Source organism: Coregonus clupeaformis, chromosome 5, assembly GCF_020615455.1.
Source record: "Coregonus clupeaformis isolate EN_2021a chromosome 5, ASM2061545v1, whole genome shotgun sequence".
NCBI lineage: Eukaryota > Metazoa > Chordata > Actinopteri > Salmoniformes > Salmonidae > Coregonus > Coregonus clupeaformis.
The window spans coordinates 29,526,535-29,539,068 of NC_059196.1; the positions used below are offsets into that span (position 1 = coordinate 29,526,535).

The 12,534-nt window shown below is 41.5% G+C and overlaps 1 protein-coding gene across 1 annotated transcript in view; it reads right to left on the reverse strand.

Annotated features, from left to right (window-relative positions):
* Positions 1 to 1,128: 1,128 nt before the first annotated feature.
* Positions 1,129 to 12,534, reverse strand: part of LOC121567008 (maltase-glucoamylase, intestinal-like) — a 14,157-nt gene continuing 2,751 nt past the window's right edge. The window contains 5 exon segments of the mRNA XM_045211537.1: positions 1,129 to 1,161; positions 1,763 to 1,875; positions 5,176 to 5,275; positions 5,551 to 5,722; positions 12,350 to 12,439. Coding sequence (XP_045067472.1) covers positions 1,129 to 1,161; positions 1,763 to 1,875; positions 5,176 to 5,275; positions 5,551 to 5,722; positions 12,350 to 12,439 — 508 coding nt within the window.

Here is a 12,534-nt window from a genome sequence, read left to right on the forward strand (position 1 = left end):
CCGCTCAGACTCAGAAATTAGCATATTTTTACATTACTTTAATGCATTCCCCTCACACATATTTGCGTCTTAGCATAAGTTAAGCGCATCTGCTTTAGCAGAAGCCTACTGGCATGCCTGCAAGACTCAGACCTTGATGTGAGTGCTAGTGACTTGGCTAATGTGTAGTGGAACCTTTGGAGGATTCTAGAGTGTTAGCACATTCTGTTTTTGGTCTGGGCCTTGATTCTGTGGCTTGGCAGTCCCTCTCCGTATCACTCTAACAGATGGTTCCCAGCTCCTGCCAGTTCCCTGCTAATGGTAATCAGTTCCAGACGTATTAGGATAATGTGATAATGCCCTCTGTGGTCTATCTGATCGCTATCAAATATGTCCCTCAATATATCCGCTGTCAACCAGCTGTATCTTAATGTCGAAGGGGGACATTAAGGACGCGGTTATTAAAACAAAAAGAGTACGCTTGTTTTTTCTGCGTTTTTTTGTGATTGTTTGTGTCAAAGTTAGACCTCTTGATTGTCTTGGAGGTTAGTTAAATTCTCGTTAGGAGCTGATGAGTTTTCACATGGTAAATATTTATCCCGTTTGCTGGAGACTCCTGAAGGACTGGAGACCAGACTATCAGACTCTACCCATTTGACAGGGAACAGGATTCTCCCAGAGAGCAAAAGGTCATCTCCCTCACACATGCTGCCTTTCCAGCTCTGATAGAGAGCTTCATATCTCTCGTCTACAGCTGAATCCTATCTCGTGGTAGGTGGATTACGGACCTTTGCTTATAGCTTTCAGTGTGGAACTGATTTCTAATGATTCATGGCTTCCAAGCAGTATTTCCCTTACTTGTGATTGGTGGGTATAATTTACTAATCCATTGCTCCCGTTTTGTTATTGGTGGACATACAGGACAATTTTCACTTTCTGATTCGCTGGTACCTCATGGTTTTCCATTGTTCTCTAGCTCCTAGATGGGTTCTAGCTCTAACATAATGACTTGGTTCCCAAATGTCTGGTGAGCTAGTGTGTGACCTAGGTCCCTATAGAACCAATAGTTCTACCGTAGTTCTACCGTACGGTTGTCTTGACTTCATCCAGACTGCCATAGTCCCGAAGAGACAACTGGAAGCCTAGAGCTCAGTATGGAGGAATCACTGGCCTGCCGATCAGCTGGACACACACACACACACAAGAAATATGTAACATGCTGTCACGACTTCGGCCGAGGCTGCCTCCCCTCTTTGTTCGGGCAGGCTTCGGCGTTCGTCGTCACCAGCTTACTAACCACTGCCGCCCCAATCATCATCACCTTTGTCTTGTCTTGTCAATCACTCACACCTGGTTCGAATCCCCTCATTAGTCAGTGTATAAGTGTTCCCTCTGTCCCCTTGTCCTTGTGGGTGATTGTTATTTGTGAGAGTAGTGTAGCTCGGTGGGGCTACTCGTACATTTTGTTGCCAGGGTAGACATTCCCCTGTGCCTATGTATTATTGGATTCTACCGTTACAGTGTATTTGCCAGGGATGAGAGTTTCCCCTGAGCCTGTTTCGTTGATCGCTATTTAAGCGCCTTTGTGTGTCCACAAAGGAATAAACTCTGTATTCGGTGATTACCCTCCTGCGCCTGACTCTTTCCATCACACTCAACACACATGCACATATACTGATTCCACATGTATCACTGTATCACTGCATCACAGAGCATCCATGCTTACCACACACTTCCAAATGATCAACTTCAGAGTGAAAGTCAACTGCGCTCTCTGTCTCACCTATAGGAACTACTGTACCACCTGTTCAGGTGTGTCTCCCAGAAGGATGTAGAAGTCCAGAACTCCTCCAATGGTTCCGTAGGTCACTACTGGGGCCAGCTGAAGCGTCACCTCTGGACAGGGTCTCAAACAAAACCACACAGGGATGAGATACAGTGCCTTAGGAACACCATGGCTCAGCGTTCAACACCATAGTCCCCTCAAAGCTCATCACCAAGCTAAGGTCCCTGGGACTAAACACCTCCCTCTGCAACTGGATCCTGGACTTCCTGACGGGCTACCCCCAGGTGGAAAGGGTAGGTAACAACACATCCGCCACACTGATCCTAAAAACACGGGGGCCCCTCTGGGGTGTGTGCTCAGTCCCCTCCTGTACTCCCTGTTCACTCATGACTGCAAGGCCAGGCACGACTCCAACACCATCATTACGTTTGCCGATGACACAACAGTGGTAGGCCTCATCACTGACAACGATGAGACAGCCTATAGGGAGGAGGTCAGAGACCTGGCGATGTGGTGCCAGGACAATAACCTCTCCCTCAACATGATCAAGACAAAGGAGATGATTGTGGATACAGGAAAAAGAAGAGGACCAAGCACGCCCCCATTCTCATTGACGTGCTGTAGTGGATTGAGAGCTTCAAGTTCCTTGGTGTCCACATCACTAACAAACTATCATGGTCCAAGACCACCAAGACAGTTGTGAAGAGGGCACTACAAAACCTATTCCCCCTCAGGAGACTGAAAAGATTTTGCATGGTTTCTCAGATCCTCAAAAGGTTCTACAGCTGCACTATCGAGAGCATCCTGACTGGTTGCATCACTGCCTGGTATGGCAACTGCTCGGCCTCCGACAGCAAGACACTACAGGTTTGGCCGGTGTAGGCCGTCATTGTAAATAAGAATGTGTTCTTAACTGACTTGCTTACTTAAATAAAGGTAAAATAAAAATAAAATACAGAGGGTAGTGTGTATGGCCCAGTACATCACTGGGGCCAAGCTTCCTGCCATCCAGAACCTCTATACCAGGCAGTGTCAGAGGAAGGCCCTAAAAATGGTCATAGACTCCAGCCACCCTGGTCATAGACTGTTCTCTCTGCTACGACACTGCAAGCGGTACCGGAGTGCCAAGTCTAGGTCCAAGAGGCTTCTAAACAGCTTCTACTCCCAAGCCATGAGACTCCTGAACATCTAATCAAATGGCTACCCAGACTATTTGCAAATATCACATTTACACAAGTATTCAGACCCTTTACTCAGTACTCAAGTAAAATCAAATCAAATCAAATCAAATTTTATTGGTCACATGCGCCGAATACAACAGGTGCAGACATTACAGTGAAATGCTTACTTACAGCCCTTAACCAACAGTGCATTTATTTTAAACAAAAAAGTAAGAATAAAACAACAACAAAAAAGTGTTGAGAAAAAAAGAGCAGAAGTAAAAATAAAGTGACAGTAGGGAGGCTATATATACAATAGAATAAAGTGACAGTAGGGAGGCTATATATACAGGGGGGTACCGTTGCATAGTCAATGTGCGGGGGCACCCGGCTAGTTGAGGTAGTTGAGGTAATATGTACATGTGGGTAGAGTTAAAGTGACTATGCATAAATACTTAACAGAGTAGCAGCAGCGTAAAAAGTATGGGGTGGGGGGCAGTGCAAATAGTCCGGGTAGCCATGATTAGCTGTTCAGGAGTCTTATGGCTTGGGGGTAGAAGCTGTTGAGAAGTCTTTTGGACCTAGACTTGGCACTCCGGTACCGCTGCCGTGCGGTAGCAGAGAGAAACAGTCTATGACTAGGGTGACTGGAGTCTTTGACAATTTTGAGGGCCTTCCTCTGACACCGCCTGGTATAGAGGTCCTGGATGGCAGGGAGCTTTGCCCCTGTGATGTACTGGGCCGTACGCACTACCCTCTGTAGTGCCTTGCGGTCAGAGGCCAAGCAGTTGCCATACCAGGCGGTGATGCAACCAGTCAGGATGCTCTCGATGGTGCAGCTGTAGAATTTTTTGAGGATCTGAGGACCCATGCCAAATCTTTTTAGTCTCCTGAGGGGGAATAGGCTTTGTCGTCTTCTTGGGTATGACGCTACAAGCATGGCACACCTGTATTTGGGGAGTATCTCACATTTTTCTCTGCAGATCCTCTCAAGCTCTGTCAGGTTGGATGGGGAGCGTTGCTGCACAGCTATTTTCGGGTCTCTCCAGAGATGTTCGATCGGGTTCAAGTCCGGGCTCTGGCTGAGCCACTCAAGGACATTCAGAGACTCCTGCGTTGTCTTGGGTGTATGTTTAGGGTTGATGTCCTGTTGGAAGGTGAACCTTCGCCCCAGTCTGAGGTCCTGAGCGCTCGGGTTCTTGGTCACCTTCCTGAACAAGGCCCTTCTCCCCCGATTGCTCAGTTTGGCCAGGCGGCCAGCTCTAGGATGAGTCTTGGTGGTTCCATACTTCTTCCATTTAAGAATGATGGAGGCCACTGTGTTCTTGGGGACCTTCAATGCTGCAGAAATTGTTTGGTACCCTTCCCACAATCCTATCTCGGAGCTCTACAGACAATTCCTTTGACCTCATGGCTTGGTCTTTGCTCTGACATGCACTGTCAACTGTGGGACCTTATATAGACAGGTGTGTGCCTTTCCAAATCATGTTCAATCAATTGAATTGACCACAGGTGTACTCCAATCAAGTTGTAGAAACATCTCAAGGATGATCAATGGAAACAAGTCTCATAGCAAAGGGTCTGAATACTTATGTAAATAATGTTTTTCATTTTTCATTTTTTTATTTTTTTTACAACAATTTTAAATAAACTGTTTTCGCATTGTCATTGTGGGGTGTTTTATGTAAATTGCTGAGAAAAAAACAACAATATTTAATACATTTTAGAATATGGCTGTAACGTAACAAAATATGGACAAAGTCAAGGTGTCTGAATACTTTCCGAAGTCACTATATATTCTGATCTCTGGACACATCTTTTCATGTGTTTCTGTTGTATGTTTTATATTTATTTAAATTTGTACCTCCTTTTTTCTCTCCAATTTCGATCTTGTCTCATCGCTGCAACTCCCCAACGCTTCTTAACACCCACCCGCTTAACCCAGAAGCCAGCCGCACCAATGTGTCAGAGGTAAGAACGTTCACCTGACAACCAAGGTCAGCCTGCATGCGCCCGGCCCACCACAAGGTGTCGCTAGAGCTCGTTGAGCCAAGTAAATCCCCCCCCGGCCACACCCTCCCCTAACCCGGACGACGCTGGGCCAATTGTGCGCCGCCCTATGGGACTCCCGATCACGGTAGTTTGTGACACAGCCTGGGATCAAACCTGGGTCTGTAGTGACGCCTCTAGCACTGTGATGCATTGCCTTGGATTGCTCGGTAGGCCCGTGTGTGTGTGTGTGTTTTTAACCCGTTGCGTTGCTGTTCATGAGGAAGACTACGAAGGACTTGCCAGTCTCGTCCTCCAGACAGAGGAGGTAGGGATAGTGACCATAGAGGTTATGTGTCCCCTGCGGGATGAAGGAAAGAAAAGGATGAGAGAGAGAGAGACAGATGGATGGATCGAAGCTGAGGGGGTGGCGGCACAAACTAATTAGCTTACAAGACATTAAATTACCCGACCTTTGGGATGGAATGTACACACACACACACACCGTGTGCACAGCAGCTGACAGATATGAGCTGTGCTCCTTATAGAATACATGCTGCTTGTGTGATGTTGGAGAACAATCAATGTATTTGTGTGCATTACAGTATGTGTGTGTATATCCTACTCAGTACTCACCCCATTAGGGAATGCATCTCGTGTGAAGATAGACCAGGTCCTCCAGTTGGTGCCACGAAGATAGTTCTGAAGGACGTGTTCTCCTAGCCCATATATATTATGGGATGGCAGTCTGGCAGACAGCTGCAGGTACTGATCAGTAAACACAAGTGAATCCACTGTGGTGTCAAGCCTGTGTGTGTGTTTGTGTGTGTGTGTGTATGTGTGTGTGTGTGTGTGTGTGTGTGTGTGTGTGTGTGTGTGTGTGTGTGTGTGTGTGTGTGTGTGTGTGTGTGTGTGTGTGTGTGGAGTGGTGGGTTTGTTGGGAGGTGAGTGGGTGTCTTTTGTGTTGAGAAGAGGAGAGACAGTGGTTATATTACAACACACAGGGTATGTAATGAACTGTATAGTACAGTATGCTGACAGGCCATTGTTATGGAGGAAAAACCCTCTGGGAGAACCTGCAGACAGACTATCAGAACACACTATAACGAGGCCTGTGTAGTTGAATCCCACTGACATTACTAACAAGACATACATTGAGATATCTTCCCTTCTGATTCCTTGCTCAATAGTAGACGGGTGAGAGAGTAAAATGGAGAGAGAGAGAGTGACCGAGAGAGACAGAGAGAGAGAGAGAGAGAGAGAGAGAGAGAGAGAGAGAGAGAGAGAGAGAGAGAGAGAGAGAGAGAGAGAGAGAGAGAGAGAGAGAGAGAGAGGATATATATAAAGAGCAGTATAATGAATTGAGTTGTGTGTCTGTGCACACTAAGCACTGTGCAGAGCTTGCTTTTAACAACCTTATGTTTTTATTACAGTGAGAAAAACATTAGCCAACATCCTGAGACAAAGAAAGGAAGACCATTAGGCGAACTACAGTCTAAACTAAATCAATGTACAGGAACTCCCCTGACAGAGATAGAGGTCTCATCCTACTAAGTACTGTAGGATGAGGAATCAATCACAGTGTAGTATAATGACCTCGGTACTCCCTGTCCATCGGGGAAGTCCACCTAAAGAGACTAGACTCCTTGTAATTGGGCTAATGGATGACAGGAACAGGAACACAACCCTACCACAGCTCACCTAAACATGGCACTGTTGAATGTAATGGTTGAAAAGTGGAGAGTTATTCGGTATGATTGGAATTGCTAAGGGTTAAATTGATTTTAGTGTGGTTAGTTATTAAAGCCTTTATCACTGTGGAGAATGACACAAGTGCCATATGGTCAGAGAGCAAGCTTATACTATCATAGGAATTACACTGTCAATGATTTTTTCTCTCTCGCCATGCTCTATCAACTGAGCTACATCCCTGCCGGCCATTCCCTCCCCTACCCTGGACGAAGCTGGGCCAATTGTGCACCGCCCATGAGTCTCGGCCGGCTGCGACAGAGCCTGGATTTGAACCAGGATCTCTAGTGGCACAGTTAGCACTGTGATGCAGTGCCTTAGACCACTGCGCCACTCAGGATGTAGTAAATATTACCCAGTAAGGTAGTAAATATTACCCAGTATTGTAGTAAATATTACCCAGTAATGTAGTAAATATTACCCAGTAATGTAGTAAATATTACCCAGTAATGTAGTAAATATTACCCAGCAATGTAGTAAATATTACCCAGTAAGGTAGTACATATTCCTATTAATGTAGTAAATGTTACCCAGTAATGTAGTAAATATTAACCAGTAAGGTAGTACATATTACCCAGTATTGTTGCACATATTACCCAGCAATGTTGTAAATATTACCCAGAAATGTAGTAAATATTACCCAGTAATGTAGTAAATATTACCCAGTAAGGTAGTAAATATTACCCAGTATTGTAGTAAATATTACCCGTAATGTAGTAAATATTACCCAGTAATGTAGTAAATATTACCCAGTAATGTAGTAAATATTACCCAGCAATGTAGTAAATATTACCCAGTAAGGTAGTACATATTACCTATTAATGTAGTAAATGTTACCCAGTAATGTAGTAAATATTAACCAGTAAGGTAGTAAATATTACCCAGTATTGTTGCACATATTACCCAGCAATGTTGTAAATATTACCCAGAAAAGTAGTAAATATTACCCAGTAAGGTAGTAAATATTACCTAGTAATGTTGTAAATATTATCCAATAATGTAGTACATATTACCCAGTAATGTAGTAAATATGACCCAGTTATGTAGCACATATTACCCAGCAATGTAGTTAATATTACCCAGCAATGTAGTAAATATTACCAGGTAATGTAGTAAATATTACCCAGTAATATAGTAAATGTTACCAATAATGTAGTAAATATTATCCAGTAATTTAATAAATATTACTCAGTAATGTGCAATATAGCATGCAGTATAAAGCAATGTCCCTTTCTATCTCTGTGAGCCAAATGACAGATATCTGATAAGCACATTGGGCAAAGGAAAGTAAAAGGTCATACCCTTTAAACACACAGTCACTGTGGTTATAACAATTGTTTCCTCTAAGTCACTGAAGAAGTGGTATAATCGGACAGTCATTAACAAGTGGTGCTATTCTGTACCGTCCTGTACATTGTATATGTGTGCCTCTGTAGTTGACAGATAGGCCAAAAGCAGACACAGGACCATGCACTATGTAAATGAATAAATTCACTTCTCATTAAGTCCTATTTTCAGCAGCAGATAATAATATTAGTTTAATGCTTTTACAAAGCATATTTGTAGGGCTTATACATGGAGTGAAAAGTTAATTAATTTGCATGTCACTCAGTCCTATTTACCAGCGGCAATAACAGTAGTGGTTTAATGTTTGTAGCCCTTTACACTCGTACCCGTATACGGGTTGAAAATGGCATATTTGGGACCTAATAAGTGTATAAATTGGAACGTTAGTGGCTGTACCGTGACATGCAATACATGACGTCAGAACTCAGGCTCTGTGCTTCCTGGCACAGTGTGGGTTTTGACTGAGAGACATTCTGACCTTGAGCACCGCACAAGACAAGAAATTGCCCCCATCCCTCCCGCTAATTGGGCGACTTTTGCAAATGTTTTGTTGTCTGAGTGAGGAAAATGCTGTAAATTAAGATTGCTCAATATTTTTTGAAAGATGAGGATTATAATACGTACCGCTTTGACGTGAAACAAGCAATCCAAATACCCAAATGTCCAAACGTGTTTATTGACTGTAGAGGGGTGGATGGCCAGGGATGTTTTCTAGAGAAGCGCGTGACTTGGACACTTGACCTGTCCTGCTAAGCATTTGAAATGTAACAAGTACTTTTGGGTGTCAGGGAAAATGTATGGATTAAAAATTCATTATTTTCTTTAGGAATGTATTAAAGTAAAAGTACAAGTTGTCAAAAATCTAAATAGTAAAGTACAGATACCCCAAGAAACGACTTAAGTAATACTTTAAAGTATTTTAACTTAAGTACTTTACACCACTGAAAATGCACATACAATCAACAGTGTAATGTTTGTGTTCAGTCTTGTGTCAGGTGAACTGTTGTGTCCTCAACTTTGGTCTAATCATTTCCCCGTTATCTCCAAACTGTTCTCTTTCTATTGCTACCATGGTTATGCATATGCTTTTCATATTTCTTCTGTAAGAAACATTTCAATTTAGCCCTATTCATTTAGGCCAATGCTTTTAACAGGAGTCATAATCATGGTTTTAACAGGAGTCATAATCATGGTTTGAATGGTTTTAATAGGAGGCATAATCATGGTTTTAATGGTTTTAACAGGAGCCATAATCATGGTTTTAATGGTTTTAACAGGAGTCATAATCTTGTTTTAACAGGAATCATAATCATGGTTTTAATGGTTTTAACAGGAGTCATAATCATGGTTTTAACAGGAATCATAATCATGGTTTTAACAGGAGTCATAATCATGATTTTAATGCTTCTAACAGGAGTCATAATCATGGTTTTAACAGGAGTCATAATCATGGTTTTAATGGTTTTAATAGTAGTCATAATCATGGCTTAAATGGTTTTAATAGGAGTCAAAATCATGGTTTTAATTGTTTTAAAAGGAATCATAGTCATGGTTTTAATGGTTTTAACAGGAGTCATAATCATGGTTTTAACAGGAGTCATAATCATGGTTTTAATGGTTTTAATAGGAGGCATAATCATGGTTTTAATGGTTTTAACAGGAGCCATTATCATGGTTTTAATGGTTTTAACAGAAGTCATAATCTTGTTTTAACAGGAATCATAATCATGGTTTTAATGGTTTTAACAGGAGTCATAATTGGTTTTAACAGGAGTCATAATCATGATTTTAATGCTTCTAACAGGAGTCATAATCATGGTTTTAAAAGGAGTCAAAATCATGGTTTTAATGGTTTTAACAGGAGTCATATTCATGGTTTTAATGGTTTTAAAAGGAATCATAGTCATGGTTTTAATGGTTTTAACAGGAGTCATAATCATGGTTTTAACAGGAGTCATAATCATGGTTTTAATGGTTTTAACAGGAGTCATAGTCATGGTTTTAATGGTTTTAACAGGAGACATAATCATGGTTTTAATGGTTTGAAAAGGAATCATAGTCATGGTTTTAATGGTTTTAACAGGAGTCATAATCATGGTTTTAACAGGAGTCATAATCATGGTTTTAATGGTTTTAATAGGAGGCATAATCATGGTTTTAATGGTTTTAACAGGAGCCATAATCATGGTTTTAATGGTTTTAACAGGAGTCATAATCTTGTTTTAACAGGAATCATAATCATGGTTTTAATGGTTTTAACAGGAGTCATAATTGGTTTTAACAGGAATCATAATCATGGTTTTAACAGGAGTCATAATCATGATTTTAATGCTTCTAACAGGAGTCATAATCATGGTTTTAACAGGAGTCAAAATCATGGTTTTAATGGTTTTAACAGGAGTCATATTCATGGTTTTAATGGTTTTAAAAGGAATCATAGTCATGGTTTTAATGGTTTTAACAGGAGTCATAATCATGGTTTTAACAGGAGTCATAATCATGGTTTTAATGGTTTTAACAGGAGTCATAGTCATGGTTTTAATGGTTTTAACAGGAGACATAATCATGGTTTTAATGGTTTGAAAAGGAATCATAGTCATGGTTTTAATGGTTTTAACAGGAGTCATAATCATGGTTTTAACAGGAGTCATAATCATGGTTTTAATGGTTTTAATAGGAGTCATAGTCATGGTTTTAATGGTTTTAACAGGAGACATAATCATGGTTTTAACAGGTGTCATAATCATGGTTTTAATGGCTTTAACAGGAGTCATAATCATGGTTTTAATAGGAGTCATAATCATGGTTTTAATGGTTTTTAAGGAGTCATAATCATGGTTTTAATGGTTTTAACAGGAGTCATAATCATGGTTTTAACAGTAGTAATAATCATGTTTTTTACAGGAGTCATAATCATGGTTTTGATGGTTTTAACAGGAGTCATAATTATGGTTTTAATGGTTTTAACTCGAGTCATAATCATGGTTTTAATGGTTTTAACAGGAGTCATAATCATGTTTTTAATGGTTTTACAGGGAGACTGTAGAAAGGTTTATTTGGCTGGTTGGGGGTGTAATGCTTTTACACGGAGACCGTAGAAAGTTTTTTTTAAAAGTTGGCTGGTTGGAGGTGTAATTGATTGGTATAATGACTGTGATGTCCCACAGACTGACTGAGCCTGCTCAGAGTGACACAAGCGTAATTACACCGTCTTGATCGCCAGGGGATACTGACATGGAACATGGAAAACATGTGTGTGCATCAGTGGAGGCTCCTCAGAGGAGGAAGGGGAGGACCTCAGTGAAATTCATAAAAATACAAATTGTAAAACATTAGAAAAGTTATCCTTTTTAGATAAAACTATACTAAATATTATCACGTCACCAGATAACTGATTAAAACACACAATTTTGCAAAGAAGGGCTACAGTAACCTGTTAGTTAGCTGGCTACGACTTTCCAACATAACACTACAACTCTTCCAAGTCAAGTTAAGCTTTTGGTATTACTTAATTTATTGCCACCCGCCGGTGTAACTGCTTACTGACTGTAAGCAAACGTTACTGCATGATTGTAGCGGGTTTACTAACGTGTTAGTTCTATTAGCTATGCTGACTATGACGTTACTTTAGCTAATATGGGGACAACGATGCAGGCTGTTTGTAGAGGTTTGGCTTGGAAAGGTTTTTTCGCCTGGTCACAAACAGCTGATTTGTTGTGCATTGAAATCCTCAAGCGAAGGGAAGAGAAGGAATTCTACACGGCTGTTATGAGAGTGAATACTGTTTACGCGTGATTCTGTTGAAAAACGTTTCTTAAACGGAAGCAAACGGAACAAAACGAGATAAATGTACTTGAATTTGTCGTATAGAAACTCTCGTTTGCAACTGTTGGACTAATGATTACACCCTATATCAGCTGGATGCAGGCAAGAGTGTGCAAGGCGGTATTGAATGTCACTCCATGCTCATAAAAAAAATTATAATCCTCCCTCATCTTAAACGGCACTGACCGCCACGTGTGTGTGTGTGCGTGTCTTTGGCGTCCTGACAGAATAATACATATTAATGAAGTGACTGCATGGTCTACAGCACCTGTAAGAGGATCAAGTCTAACATGTGATGCTGTAACCAGATGTATAGGCTGCTATTTTCTCTTGTATTTCGCTAAGAGAATTAGTACCAAGGTTGGACTGCAGCAGATAGACTGACGGATGTGACAAATAATTTTTGAGACCGACAGAAAGACACAATCAGACAGAAACACACATAAACTCACAGGACTTTGTTGGTAGCTGCCCTGCGTACTCGGAGGCCAAAGGGGTTGTGTGTGAGCTCTACCTTGTAGTTAAGGGAGCCAGAGGTATGGGTGATAGGGGGCTTGGCGTGCTCATGGGGAACCTCAAATCACTGCTTATGGGCATCTGAGATCTGGGGACAAAACACAGGGACAGGAGTCAGGAGGACTTTTTTGGTGTTTTATTGTTGGTTGTCACAGTGTGTGCTGTGTGTGAGTGTGTGTGTGT